This window comes from Dermacentor andersoni, chromosome 6 (genome assembly GCF_023375885.2).
Source record: "Dermacentor andersoni chromosome 6, qqDerAnde1_hic_scaffold, whole genome shotgun sequence".
NCBI lineage: Eukaryota > Metazoa > Arthropoda > Arachnida > Ixodida > Ixodidae > Dermacentor > Dermacentor andersoni.
The window spans coordinates 178667931-178683537 of NC_092819.1; the positions used below are offsets into that span (position 1 = coordinate 178667931).

The 15607-nt window shown below is 48.0% G+C and overlaps 1 protein-coding gene across 1 annotated transcript in view; it reads left to right on the top strand.

Moving 5' to 3' along the window:
* Positions 1–15607, top strand: part of LOC126523920 (uncharacterized) — a 132851-nt gene that overhangs the window by 39897 nt on the left and 77347 nt on the right. Inside the window, exons 4-5 of the mRNA XM_072289029.1 lie at positions 5682–5821; positions 10972–11158. Of these exons, the coding sequence (XP_072145130.1) occupies positions 5682–5821; positions 10972–11158 (327 nt within the window). The remainder of the gene's footprint in view (positions 1–5681; positions 5822–10971; positions 11159–15607) is intronic.

Here is a 15607-nt window from a genome sequence, read left to right on the forward strand (position 1 = left end):
ATGCAGGCAATCTGGCGTGCTTCGGTCGCTGTGGCTATTACATCCCGAGTGTACTACATCCCGAGTGTGGTCGAAAGGAGAGTCTCGAAAGGCAAAGTCGGCTCACGGCTGAAGAGGTGATAGAAGGGTGAATAGCCAGCTGTGTCGTGGCGCGAGGAATTGTAGGCGAACATGACAATATTTTTGGTGCATTAGGACCAAAACACATGAAAATACCATATCGACTCATGTAACGGCTGTACCCCTAACTTGCCCCCAAATTGGAAAAACAAATTTCGAACAGAGAAGCAATCGGGTTTGGTGCCCCGATGCTGCATGTGCACATTGGCAAATTTTGGCCCCGATGGCAAAAATTGACCCCGATGCTGCATGCGCGCTCTCACTACTTCTGCGTACCAGGTCACGACCCTTACACGAGGGAACCAAAAGGTTCGAGGCCCCGTCTAAGGGTCGCCTCTTGTCAACGGAAAAAAACGTGCAGCCCTAACAGGAGCCTTTTCACACAAGACATTTCTGTCTGCCTGCGTGTGTGTGTGTACGTACGTGTGTGTGTGTGTGCGTGTGACCATTTTCCCATGCTTAACTGGGACACTGAGTAGTCCATGGTCAAATGGGTAGCGCTTTGGGCTGCTGTGCTGGGGTAACAGGGTTTGAAAACAACCATTGGACCAACTTGGGGGGCTGAGTGTCTGGCAATGTGTACATACCTATGTGTTTCGTTGAGCCTCTTTCACGCCTACACGGGTCACTGTAGATGCCGGACTGGGCATGTTCAATGAAACTCTTCGACGCCGACTTGGAGCACAGGGCGTATGCCACTCTGTCTATGCCGGTTGGTCTTCGTCGAGCCTCTTTGATGCCAACTTGGGTCACCGCCAGAAGGTGTCTGCCACTCTTCAACGAACGTCGTTGACGTAAACTTGGGTAACTAGGTATATGCCACTCTACAATGACAAAGAAAAAGAAGAAGATCCCTTAAATTTCACATATGCTAGGCAGAATTGAACCCACGTTACAAGGGTTCCTCAAGGACGGCAACCCACCACTTTAGCAGTTGGTGCCACAAATGCTCTGGGTGTGTCGGCAATTTTCTCTGAACCTCTTACCAACTGGGGTGACTGATTATGCGCTATTGGGTGCGTGACAAGCCAGGGAACAATTCTCTGTATTCCGTCGTCGTCTTGGAAGCTGCGTGTTCACGGAAGAAAGTAAATGGGCTGGGAGAGTGTTCAGGTATCTCTACAGGAAAAACATTGATTCACATTGGAGGAAAAGAACTAGGAAGCTGACCAGCAAGTGTGCGGCCTGTAGGGTGGGCAACACAGCAACAAAGACGGTCAAGCGGGAAGTCAGAGAGGCTGAAATAATCTCATGGGTGGCGGCAATGGAAAGGAAAGCTGCCATGAGTAAATACTTAAGAGGAAAAAACGAAATCAGGAAAGAAACAATTTATGATAACTCAAAGGGAAGCTCATTACTTTTCGAAGCGAGGTCGGGATGCCTTAGAACACGCACCTATAAAGCGAGATATAAGAAGGAAAAAGAAGCATGTGCTTGCTGCGGTAAAGCTAGGGAAACTACGGAGCATGTTTTATTAGAATTTGAAGATGTCTTCCGAGCTGTCGATTTAGGCACCACTGGCCTCCTCGAAGCCCTTGGGTTCAGCGAGAGCAGTGGAAAAGTAAACTTTGCCGCAATAACGATTAGTAAAAGGCGATTGGAGGATTGGTAGAAGAAAAGTAGGAAAACGGCAAAATACGGAGACGTACAAAAGCACAGTTCGCAATAGGAGATCAGAAAATGTGTTTATGGGACTTCATAGTGTTTTTTTTTTCTTTTTTTATTGCTTAACCGAGGAAGGACATTAGGCAGTATAATAGCAAGAGCTTGGTGGCTACCGCCCCGTTCCAAAGGGGACGCTCATAACATCCATCCAGACAAGCCCGGTTGCTGCATGAAGCATTTCTCGGGCATTTTGGAGGCCATGTGCAGGCTTGTGGTGCCAGACGGTGCCAAGTGAGGGAAGCGCGGCGACAGGAGTTGGTGCACACCGCACCAACTCCAATCTGTATCCAATCTGTATCCGCTAAGACTGCTGCTCTTGTTAGTAACCTTGAAGCTCGATTGGATGACGCTGAAAATAGGTCACGCCGCAACAATTTGATATTTTATGGCCTTTCGGATTCTAATTCGCGCGAAACGTTCGTTGAATCAGAAGAATTGCTAATCCGCCATTGTCGTGACAAATTACGGATAGCCTTGGACCCATGTCAAATTGAGCGTGCACATCGTTTGGGTCGCTACGAAGATGGCCGTCAGTGGCCGATTGTAGTTAAATTCTTGTCCTCTAAAACAAAAGAAACTGTCCTCTCAAATGGGCCCAAGTTAAAGGCACCGATTTTAGCATCGGAGAAATCTTTTCCCTTCCTGTTCATAAAGCGCACAAACACCTTGTCGCGTTTGCAAAAGCAAAAACTGGACTGTTCTCCCTGCGGTACAAGACATTGTTTCTCGGAAAAAAACGCTACACCTTCGATGCTGCCACAGAAACGGTTACGGAAATAGCATAGCGCTTACCTCGCCATCGTCACAAACCTAATCTTTGCGATACCGCCCCTCGAGAGAATATTTGCCTCTCGGTTATCTATACCAACATACGCAGCCTGCTTCCAAAGAGCGATCTTGTGTCCAGCCTCGTGTCTTCAATGGCCAGCAACCTGCTCATCTTGACAGAGACCTGGCTGACTGATAATTTAAGCGACGCTGAAGTTCTTTGTAACCTACCTAACTTTAATCTTTTCCGCACTGATCGCACAAACTCTCAAGGGGGTGGCGTCCTTATTGCTACAAGCAATAAGCTAAAGTGTTCCCACATCAACATCTCATCAGACCTTGAAATATTATGGCTCCTTTGTCGCGCCACACCAGTATCTATATTAATTGGTGTTTGTTATAGACCCCCTCATAATAGCCCCGAATTCCCCCGTAAACTGCACAACATTTTAAACGAACTTAAAGCTAGACACTCTAAGGCACACATTCTTCTTTTTGGGGATTTTAACTATCCTGGCACAGATTGGTGTGCCCCTCATTGTCCTATTTTTAGACAGGATGAATCCCGTGAACTTATGGATGTCTGCTTAACTTTTAACCTAGCCGAACTAGTAACCCAGCCTACATGCATCGCCGGAGATACTGCTAACATTCTTGACCTCATACTATCTAGCCACCCCACCCCGACAGCCTCAACGCTATTACTTTGTGAAATCAGCGATCATAAAGTCATTCATGCATGCTTTAACTTCACCCCAATAGCAAAAACAACTTGCCAAAAAACAATTTCTCTCTACAACAAAGGAAACTATGAGGTCTTCAATGCGGAATTGGAGGTCTTTTTTCCATCATATCGGGGGTCATTTGACGAAGAAGACATCCACACAAACTGGTCAATGTTTAAACATAAAATGAATGAATTGACTAATAAATATATCCCCGAATGCAGCTTCCGCGCTAACCACCACAAGCCATGGTTCACCAAGACTCTGGGAAGATTAGAAAATAAAAAGAAACGCCTTTTCCGTTGTGCTAAACTGAGCAGAACAGACTGCGCATGGGAAAAATATTACGCTGCTGAAGAGGCGTATTTGGTCGCAGTAAAATACGCTAAACGTTCCTTTTACCACATCGATTTGCCAAACATACTTACAGATAACCCGACTAAATTCTGGCAGCTTTTAAACCCCCAATCTTTGCGCGTTGTTACCCTGACTGACAATTCTGGACGTGTTATTTTAGACGTTGAGTGCGCTAATATATTTAATTCTGCCTTCGCATCTGTATTCACTAAAGAACAAAAACCACCACCCCTCATGACAGCCAGTGACCCCACAAATGCAATGTCAGCCGTTACGTTCTCAGAAACCGGCATATCCCTTCTTATAAATAAGTTAAAGCTTTCTTCATCTACCGGCATTGATGAAATCAACACAAAGGTCTTGAAAAACACTTGCCACACGTCTGCCAAGTTTTTATGCTTGCTATTCTCGCAGTCCATTTCTACAGGTATCATACCCCACAACTGGAAAGCGGGGAAGGTTGTCCCAGTCCACAAGTCGGGTAAAAAAGATTCACCACTTAACTACCGCCCCATATCACTTACCAGCATACCCTGCAAGCTCATGGAACATGTCATTTACTCTTTAACAATGCAGTTTCTGGACTCAAATAATTTCTTTCATTCATCACAGCATGGATTTCCTAAAGGTTACTCCTGTGAGACTCAACTAGCCATTTCCGTTCACGACCTGCATGCCAACCTTGACGCTAACCTCCAAACTGACGCAATCTTCCTCGACTTTGCTAAGGCATTTGACAAGGTACCCCATAACCGCCTATTTCCGAAACTTTCCCGCCTAAACTTGCATTGTGACATACTAGCATGGTGACATACTAGCATGGATAAAAGAATTCTTGACTCACCGCTCCCAAACAGTCGTTATTAATAAACAAATGTCTAACTTACTACCAGTTTCCTCAGGGGTGCCCCAAGGATCCGTCCTAGGGCCTCTTTTGTTTTTAATTTATATTAACGACCTACCTCAGAAATTACATTGTCATATTCGGATATTTGCCGACGATTGCGTTATTTACAAAACAGTTACTGACACCTTTAACCAACAATCCCTACAAGATAACCTAAATCTGGTACAAAACTGGTGCAATGACTGGCTAATGACACTTAATATAAACAAATGCAAATATATATCTTTCCACCGTCACAGTAATCCTCTCCTGTTTCCCTACACTATCTCTAACGTTCCTATCTACCCTGTCCAATCATATAAATATCTTGGTGTTCATCTTAGTCATGATCTTACGTGGAATATCCATATCGCGAATATTATTTTATCTGCTAACAAAACGCTTGGCTTCTTAAAGCGTCATCTCCACTCTGCCCCCCTGCATGTTAAGCTACTCGCATACAAATCACTAGTTCGATTAAAATTAGAATACGCATCGCCCATCTGGTCCCCGAAACAAGTATACGTTCAAAACAGGGCAACTAGATTCAATCATTCCTCGTACTCTTTTGATATCAGCGTATCATCTCTGAAATCGCAGTCCAACCTACCTACTCTTGCACTTCGTCGCCACATTTCTAGTTTGGGCTTATTTCATAAATTCTTTTATTCCGAGCTATCACAGGAACCCCACATCTGCCCTTCCCCACCATGTTTCTTTCTTCGCACCGGACATCAGCAGCAGGTATCTCGACCACGAGCACGCACAAAAACTTTTGCTTCGTCATTCTCCCCCGGACTGCTTGCGACTGGAACGGCCTTCCCCAAGAACTTGCTGCCATCACATGCCCATCTATGTTCCTTAACCAAATTACGCGTGCGCTTGCATTACAATAATCATTTTTGTTTGTATAACTCGTTCAAAAAAAATTTTTTTTTCTTTATACTGTTGTTAACCTATATGTGTCCCAACCCTTATGTAATACCCCAACATGAGGGTCTTTAAGGAAATAAAGTGAAGTGAAGTAAAATGCACAATTAGTTTCAGTGGTGGCAGTACGTTGTGTTGCTATATTGATTCAATACTAAATGCATTACTGTCGATGGTCATTGTGAAATGAGTTCTGCCAAATTTCTTTACGATTCTCTTTCAATGTGTAGGTCCTTGGCTTTGCGGACACCAAGCCCTGGGCAGAAGGTCACCTGCCTGCTGTAGTCTACCACTGGCTGAGACGGGGTCTCCCCTTGGCCGAGCTTCCTGTTACCGCGCTTGGCTGCCCGTTGCCCACGCAGTTCTGGAAGTAAGTCACCCTAATCATTGGTGCATGCCTCGGTGAAAATGCTTTGCAATATTTACATACAGTTTAAAGTGTAAGATAATTTTCTCAAGAATGCCACTGCCACTCAATCCACTTAATGGGTAGAGTAGCCCACCAGCATCGTCTTCCACTTTTGTTGTACCGTGTTCTCTCTCACGTAACCTGTGCCCAATTTTAAGTATGTGCAAGTGCAATATAGCTGGAAAGAACCGAGGTAATGTCGTTTGCCATTGCTTAGAGCAAGTCGGACTATTTCTTTTGTATTTCTCCTAACTACAAAATTATTCATAACTAATCAACTGCTCAAATGTTATATTCAGAGCAAAAATGTCAATCAGAAAGTTGCAGACCATCCTCAAAATACCCGATCCAGCTTTCTATTGCTAGACTTGCACCTGATTTCCCTACCAGAGGCCTGATGTACACTAGATATATGTTCCTATCTGTCCAGCGCCAAGCCTTGAGGGACAGGCGCGTAGCGGGGCTGCGATGCGTGGACACCCAGCGGGAGCTGTTTGCGGCTGACGCCGGGGTTTTGACCTTTGAAGGGGCTTGCAAAATTGCTTTGAACCGCGAAATGGCATCGAAACAGTCGCAACAAATTAAGTCTGAGGAAGCAGCTCGTCAGACGGACCTGACAGCAGAAACCAGGCAAATAGGCAAGCTCTCAGGCCCACAATGCCGCGTCAGAGAGAACCGCAGGCGAGGAGTCGCGACGGAACCAATAGAATGTTTCCGATGTGGAAAAAAACCACTCGGAAAGAACATGTCGATACCGCAGGTACAAGTGCCACAACTGTGGCACGCAAGGTCATCTCGGGACGATGTGCAGGCGGGGAACCGAACCATGCAAAGAACTAAATTGGGTGGACGACTCCACGGAAGAATCGGATAATGATTTGCAGATTTGTAGTATCACCAGCAACAAGTCCGCGTATTATGTTACCGTGGATGTAGACGGCCACAACGTGACCATGCAAGTAGACACGGGCGCCTCAGTGACGGTGATGCCAAAGACAATCTATCAGCAGAACTGGGCGCACCTGCCCTTGGAGGCGGTGGCTGATCCGTTAAGAACGTACACGGGCGAGCTTGTCCCAGTTCTTGGTTCGGTCGACGTGCAAGTAAAATACAACAAGCAGACTTGCATCGTTCCCCTGATAATAGTCGATGATGCAGGAAAGCAGTGGTCATGCCTCTTGGGAAGAAACTGGCTGAGTCGACTAAAGGTAAATTGGAACGAAGTCGCTGCCATAAGGTCAGTAGACATTGTCACTGAGCTGAAACAGCATTTGCGCCTGTTTTTTCGAAGCAGTTAGGACCAATTTCCAGGTTCAAAGTGCAAATACTAATAAAACCGGACAGCAAACCCGGGTTCTGCAGAGCACGTAAGGTACCTTTCGCTCTTGAACCAGTGGGAAATACGCTGGCTACTCGGGAGGAAGCCGGTGTCGTGAAGCGGGTAACACGGAGCGATTGGGCAACACCCTTGGTCGCTGTGCCAAAGGACGGAGGGGCAGACGTCCGGTTGTGTCGTGACTATAAGCTCACTGTGAACCCCGTGCTGAAAACAGAGCATTACCCGCTTCCGCTACCAGAAGACTTGTTCGCAGCTTTAGAGGGCTTGAGTGTTTTTTGCGTTTTGGATCTAGCCTCTGCATACCAGCAAGTAGAGCTATGTGACGACTCCAAGTCACTCTTGACGATAAACACGCATAAAGGGCTCTTCCAATACCAGCGTCTGCCCTTTGGCATTGCAAGCGCTCCGGCAGTATTCCAGTCGCCCATGGACAGAATTCTCAGTGGTATTCCTCACGTAGGATGCTACATTGATGATGTAATCATTGGGGGTACCAGCATGTCGGACTGTCGCGAGCGGCTAGAACAAGTGCTCCAGCGGTTTCAGGCCCACAATGTAACCCTTCAAGAGGAAAAATGCAAGTTTTTTCAAAGGGAAGTTTGGTACCTGGGCCACCGGATATCTGCAGCCGGAATCCAGCCTTTGGGATCAAAAGTTAAAGCAATTACGGCTGCGCCAGAACCCTCAAACGCAACGGAATTGAAATCATTCTTGGGCATGGTGACCTTTTATTCCAAGTTCCTGTCGAACTTGGCGACCGTGGCAGCACCGCTGTACGCTCTTTTAAAGAAAGGTCTGCGGTGGCACTGGTCCAAAGAATGCGCTGCTGTTTTCCACAAAACAAAGAAGCTGCTTACGTCGAGCCCAGTACTCTGCTACTACAACCCAAAGCGACCACTTGTACTCAGTTGCGATGCATCCCAGTACGGACTGGGCGCAGTGATTTCGCATGTGCAACCAAACGGGGACGAAAGGCCCATTGCGTTTGCCTCTCGAACATTATCAGCAGTGGAACGCGCGTACTCGCAAATTGAAAGAGAAGCGTTGGCCATAATATATGGGTTGAAAAAGTTTCATCGATATCTGTATGGCCGTCGTTTTACGCTTTTCATGGACCACCAGCCATTACTCGGCATTCTAGGTGCCTGCAAGCCGATACCAACTTTGGCCGCTGCGCGCATGCAACGATGGGCGCTTACCTTCGCGGGATATTGTTACGAGCTTAGGTATCGGAAAGGGTCCCAAATGGAAGTGCCCGATGCGTTATCGAGATTGCCACTTCCAAGTCAAGCAAAGGATGAAGAGGCCGATTGTTTGGCAGTTTTTGGAACGACGCCGCTGTCAGCCAGAGATGTCGCCAAGGCTACCAGACAGGACAAAATGCTGTGCAAGGTTGCTGAACTTATGCGTAGTGGATGGCCACTGCAAGTAGAAGCCGAGCTACGACCATACCACACCAGACGAATGGAACTATCGCTAGAGCAAGGATCTGTGATATGGGGTAGCAGGGTCGTTGTTCCGCCCAAACTGCAAGAATATGTGTTGGCATTACTGCATGCTGAGCACCCTGGAATAGTCCGAATGAAGATGTTAGCTCGCGGCCTAGTGTGGTGGCCTGGGCTTGACGCAGCCATCGAAACTGTCGTGAAAAGTTGCAAAATCTGCCAAGCAACGCAGAGTAGCGCTCCCCGCGCCCCTTTGGAACCCTGGCCATTTCCCGCTCGCTGCTGACAAAGAGTACACGTTGATTTTTTTCGAGTGCGAAGGCGCTTCATTCTTGCTGTGTGTTGACTCTTATTCGAACTGGATTGATGTCTTTCACATGAAGTCGACAATGGCCTTGAACACCACTGAACGGCTTCGTACCCTCTTTGCTGCATACGGGTTGCCGGAACAGCTAGTGTCAGATAATGGCCCCCAGTTTACGGCACGAGAGTTCAATGATTTTCTCGAGTCATGGGGAGTGCGTCACACGTACAGCCCACCTTATCACCCGCAGTCTAACGGAGCAGCTGAGAGGTGTGTGCAAACACTAAAGAAAACCTTGCGTAAGCAACTACTCCATGATAACGCTTCCGGCAGCCACAGGACGCTACGAGAATGCCTAGACCATTTTTTGCTTGCCTATCGGACAACCCCATGCGCAGTAACGGGCCGCTCACCAGCCGAACTGTTTCTAAAAGGGGCACCGCGTACAAAGCTGTCGCTGCCAAAGCCATCATTTCAAGAAGACATGCTAAAGGGGCAACAAAAGTCCAAGGCTCAACGCGACCGAAGTCGCTCTCCATGGCGCTTCTTCACGGAAGGGGACCGCGTCTATGTTAAAACGGTCAGAGGGGAGAAAACAGCGTGAACTGAATAGTGAAGGTCATTAGCCCTGTCACGTACTTGGGGTACACGATGAGCAAAGTGCATTTTGTTCACGTTGATCATCTGCGTCTGGCCAGTTATTCCTAGCACGCATATACGTCTACCCCACGCCAGTCATCCCAGCCAGCCATTCCAGAGCACCTGCCGTACGTGCCCGGGAGCACGACGGCTGTGCACGAGCGGGACCAGCCCATGGAGGGAGACCGTGGGTCAACGAGAGCATCTTCAAACAAATCCAGAGGATGAGGTGACCGTTCAGCCCACGACCCCCACACCAGCACGGCCCCTATGCCAGGCACCCGTCCAGCCCACGTCACCCGAGCCCCCTGCCGTACCACGTAGAAGTTGACGACAGCGGCACCAACCTGTTCGTTACGAGTCGGAGGACTTTCGCCAAGGAACTTAATTTGTGGGGGAAGGAATGTGATAGCGCCGACAGGCGTCGTTCAGTGTTTGTTATCAGAAGCGGATAAGCAACCGCCAGCGTGTATAAGAAGCACGCGCTGTTCCGAATAAAGCATTCTCTGTTCCGGCGCCTGCTGGTCTTCTTGCTCGTCACGCTGCGCGCCTGGGCGCGTCCCCGTCCGCACGTAGTACACAACAGTCAAGACATCGAATTCCAGGTGCAAGCCAAAAAAAGCATGGGGACCAGCTGCAGCAATGCCACCCAAAGACGTCTGATCTGACCAAGTCGGCCACTAGCCAGAATTTGATGAGAAGAGACAAATATGTAAGCGGCCGTCTTGCACAAAGAAGTCGTCGGTAAGATGCAGGAAGTGCAACATTCATCTGTGCATGAACGCAGCAAACTGTTCCATTTCATTCCACACATCGTGCTAAAAAGAACACTGTCCGTGAAGCTTTGTTTTTCGCCCATGGAAGCAAGACTGCTCAGCCATCTTCATGGTGTGCCATATTTGGCACAAAGCTGTATCTTTATTAATACAGTCATTATAACTCCTTAAACTTCTTGTATATGTGTTTGCTCATTCAATAAATAATGGAAGCTGAAAAAATTATTTTTAAATTACGTTTTCATAATTCATGCAATAGAGGGTTAAATCCCCCGTTGGCTCACGACATGATCACGACATAATCACGACATATGCATGACATCAAGCCCCGCCATGTGCACTGACGCACATGCGCTGAGACAACACAATGTCCAGCATCAATCCTTTGTAGAAAAGTACTCTAATGAAAGTCCTGTTAGGCTGAAGAACTCATAGTTATAAGCTCTGATCACTGCTGCTGTTGACTAGTGTCCAATGTCATGTGCGTCTTTTGCATGTGTCCTTGCATCTTCATAGTAGCATGCTGCAATTATTCAACTGGGCCAATGTTTGCCACATGCTCCCCTTTCATCAAAAGTGTGCTTTCCATAAGTGGTGTGTCTCGGCAGGTGCCACTGGGTTCGGGTCCTGCCAGCAGTTGTGGAGTGCTGCAACATCAGGGCTGTCCAGCTTGTGAGCGACAGCGTGGGCATTCCTGCCAGGGAGTTGCTCCGGCAGGTGGCGCCCTCTGTGTTGAGCCGTGCATTGCCCAACTCGGAGCCCCTGTGCTTCCTCCAGGAGCACCTGTCACCAAAGGTGAGCAACATTGTTTGCCAGGCTGGTGATCATGATGTGCAGTAGCGATGGCCTTGTGTACTGCCCATTTTCATCACGGGGGTGTACAAGTCAAGAGACCTGGCAGGCAGCCCACCTCGCAAAGTCCAGGCAGAGAACTGGAGTGAATGAGAAGGTACAACTGGATGCCATAGTTCTCATCTTCAGAACTCCCTCGTAAAAAGCAAGACTGAGATGATAGTGCGGCTCGAAAATGCTGCATTATTGACTTGACACTACAAAACTGTAAAAATTAGTCCATGGCAAATACAGTTGTCTTCCGTTAACTTGGCCTTCATGGAACCGTCGTAATTGATCGAATTATGCGGACGGTCAAAATAAACAACTTGCAAAAAAAAAAGTGAGAACACAGATCTTCATTATTTGGCAGTATTTTCCTGGGTAAGCTCGTTTGAGTCATTTAAGACACAGCTCGCTGACATCACCCTTCTTGTTCAGCCAATACCTGACGTTCCGCTCTGTCTCAGGACAGATGCGTCAAGTGGCAGTCGGAGCCACCTTACAACAGTGCATTGACGGATCATGGCAACTGCTAGCATTCTTTTCACGCAGTCTCTCCTCCACCGAAAGCAATTACAGCACTTTTGGTCGTGAACTCCTAGCTACTTACATGGGTGTGCGTCACTTCAGGCACTTCCTTGACGGTCAATGTTTTCTCATTGCCACAGACCACAAGCCGTTGAGGTTTGCCATCAGATCTGCCAGTAGCAAGCTTTTACCACGTGGAAGTCGTCGCCTCGCTTGTATCACGGAATTCATGACTGATATCCAGCATGTGCAAGGATCTGCGAATGCTACCGTCGATGCGCTCTCTTGCCTAACACTGTCTGTATCTTGTATCGCATTGCCAACAACTGTCGAATTTAGCGCCCTGGTTGCAACGCAAGCACAAGTTGCAGAAATCGCTAAGCTTCGCATGGCCTCTGGAACGATCGAGTTCTGTATTACCCTTCTGTCCTCCATTGTTCCCATTCTCCGCGACATGTGTGCTGGGAACCCTAGGCATCTTGTTCCTAGTGGCTTCGTCGTGCTGTTTTCGGCTCTCCCATCCCGGAAGCCACGCCACACAACACCTTATTCCTGTCATTTTGTCTTGCCAGGTATCAGCACGGACATTCATGAGTGGACTCACAGTTGTTTGCATTGCCAGCAATCCTAGGTTCATTGTCGTACCTTGACCCTGCATGGTTCCTTCCCACCACCTTCAGAGCGTTTCGACAAGGTCCATGTTGACATTCGAGGACCATGGCCTCCATCAGATGAAGAAACCTACAGTGCTCACGGAATGAAACGCGACAGGGAGCATTTAGTAGAACCCTGCACATGTGCAAAGTACTCAAGAGTACCATGTCATGTCGCTAGGAATCTGGTCACCAAAGGTGACGCGGACTCCGATCTAAGTGTACGCGCCAAAATTACGTCAATGTGTCACGAACTGCAGCCGGTAAAAATGAAAATATGCACATTAGTTAGGCCTAAATTGACTGTTTCATTCTGTGAGCACTGTACCTGCTGATGTGCATTGACTCCTTTACTAATTTGCCAGAGACGTTTTACATCACCGATATGGCTAAAATTTTCCTTTTGGTGTGGGTGTCACGTTTCGATGTTCCATCTACCATCATCACCGATTGAGGTTGACAGTTCAAGTCTTCCCTTTTCAAAAAAGGTGCAGTTTCGCCAGAAAGTGAAGCATCGAATGTGATGGTAAATTAGCAGACAGCCATATGAAGTAAAGATAGTACTGCGAGACAGCTGTTAAGCCTCGATGGTTTATTTAGCAGGTCGCGCGCTGAAGACGATGATGCTGGCCATGATGATGAATATATACAGAGGAAGAAGATGAAGGGTTAATATAATGCTCACACAATTTTCCCTGCGTGTTGAAGCGGCCAACCTGGCCACTGGTTATGGTGGCAAACGCCGTATAAAAGGCTTTAAACGCGAAACATGGACGATCTCTGTGGCACGGCAGCGGCCGTCCAAAGGCGGAACAACTGGAGTGACACGACAGTTACCTGGCAAAGTCTGTTTGCGAACAATGTAGGGCCGGATGAAACGGGACTGAAATTTCTCACATTAGTTAGAAGCAGCGCCTTGTCTGTCCTCTTTCCGCCGTCCGTGTCTTCGTGCACTTGACCTGCCTTAAGGAAAAATGAGAGCAACTGCTGTCATAGGATTCGCGCCCACTGCTAGGTTAAAAGGACTGGCTGCCGTATAAGGGAGGGGGTGAGAGGGGCTATTTCCCGCCTCTCTGGCCACCTTTAATCCCATCAAGGACTCAATAAAGTTGTTTCTCTCTGCCGTCTTACCGTTGGAATGCCAGGAGTCTTTGTCTGGCGGCCGCCGCAACTTATTCATGTTGCATGGCAGTGCTATCGGTTTGTCCACACAAGTGCTAAAGCAGTCTTTCATGCGCATTCACCATCTCCATGTAGATCCCCCACTTGTTAGGATTGACGATGAGCCTATACTCATGTTTACTTTATTAACCCTTTCGCTGTCGGACCTTTCTGGCCGTGACGCACCCCCAGTGTCGGCTTGGTTTCAGGGAACGAGCATAACAGGGAATGAACATAGCAATTTATTTTTGATTATGATTGGTATACAAATAACATAGTCAATGCAATATGCACATTTCAGTGTTCTGCAGCTGTTGTTAGTAAACATCATCATCATCAGCCTGACTATAAAATCCGTTCAACATCCTAATCTGACGATGCAGAAACCTCTTCCTCGCATGCGACTCTGTCCGAGTCCGCATCCGAGCTCGGCGCGTATTCTGAATCGGAATTCAGCCACCGCTCCAATGAGCAGACGAAGGTCCTGCGCGCTGAGCCATCCGAAAGTAACCGCGCGCAGGGAGGATGCGCCTACAGTCGCCTGCACAATGAAGAGAAATGGGACGTTGCGTGATCAAGAAGACAGAGGGAGATGGAAAAAGGCTAAACAAAGTTCGAAGGGCTTTACGTTTACTGCTGCAAGTAGGAAGCAAGGGTGCGGCGAGAGAGTGAAAGCAGCAATCGAGTCGCTCTTTTCGGAGAGGCAACGGCGCGTGCGCCTGAACTTGACGCGCCGTAGCAAACATACCAACAGAAGAAAAATAAAAACCTTCAAACCAGCGGAGATGGCAGAACAACCCTTGAACCCATTACTACACGTGCGCGACGCATGATCCACCGAACGCGGAGCCACCGCGCCACTCAGCGAAGAGAAAGGGGGGAGTGGCAGTCGCACCGTACTCTTCAATACATGTACTACACAGGTCGGGGCGAATATACAAACTTGTAGAAGGAGTCAACAGATGGCGTGGCCAGTTTAGGAGCGCCAGCTTTGCGCTCAGGCGCAAAATTTTGAACGCATGATAGAGAATGTACCGGTACGTCAGTGACACTGTAGGGGGGAAGCGCGATGATGTACCGGTATGTCTGTGACAGCGAAAGGGTTAATGAGCTCCATGTTAGTCCATCGTTCCCCCGCTCACACTTTGTCCCCACCACCAGTTCGAGTGCCGCCACCTTTTGCTTTGTGCAGCAAGTACATTCCACATGTCTTGTCTCCCATGCAACACTTGCACCATCTTTCGACAGTCCCCATAATTATTTAAAGGTTCACTGGCACTACCACTCCCTCCTGACAGGGCATAAAGAATACTGGATCCAACAAGATACTTTTTTGTCTGGTGAGACTTGTTTATAAGAAGCTTTGGCTTTAAATGTTCCCCCACCATTCTCACTCTGTGTCAGTACTCGTTAGAGCATGCTCTATTGTCTTGTTGCTTACATGAGTGATGCCCATGTGAATTGGCTCATGTGATGAGCATGGAGGGAAGTATGCAGGGTTGCTTGGTCAACCAGTTATACCTGACAGCAGCCTGACAGACTGCATCCTACCACTTCAACTGGTAGAACCACACTTGCATTCTGCGGTTCTTCCAAGGGTCATTGCATCAATTCTGCTATTATTTCTAGTTGGTAGGTGCGACCAACTGTGCATTGCTTGTTTACAGTGCAGCTCCTGCATTGAGCGTCGGCATAACCGAGCGAACGAGTGAAGGATTAAACAGCGAAAGTGGAGGGCAGCGGGGCATGAAAGACAATGGTAGCGAATTGAGTGCGAGGAGGAAAGCGGAGGAAGAGGGTGTAGGAACACAATACGGCGGAGGAGGGGTGTGTGGCAAAAGCGTGAGAAGAAAAGCGTAGTGTAATGCAAGACCTGTCCTGCAGTGACGATTGCTACAAGGTGGCGCCAGAATAGCATGCATTGTCTGTTCGCCAATGACACCATCAATGAGACATGGCGAGCAGGTCCACCAATACCAAATGTGGAAACAAAGTGCTGCATGAGTGGAGTCTGTCTGTGGCGGCTGCTGTTAGTCGTGCCAACTCGTCACCCACATGCTGCCTCTCG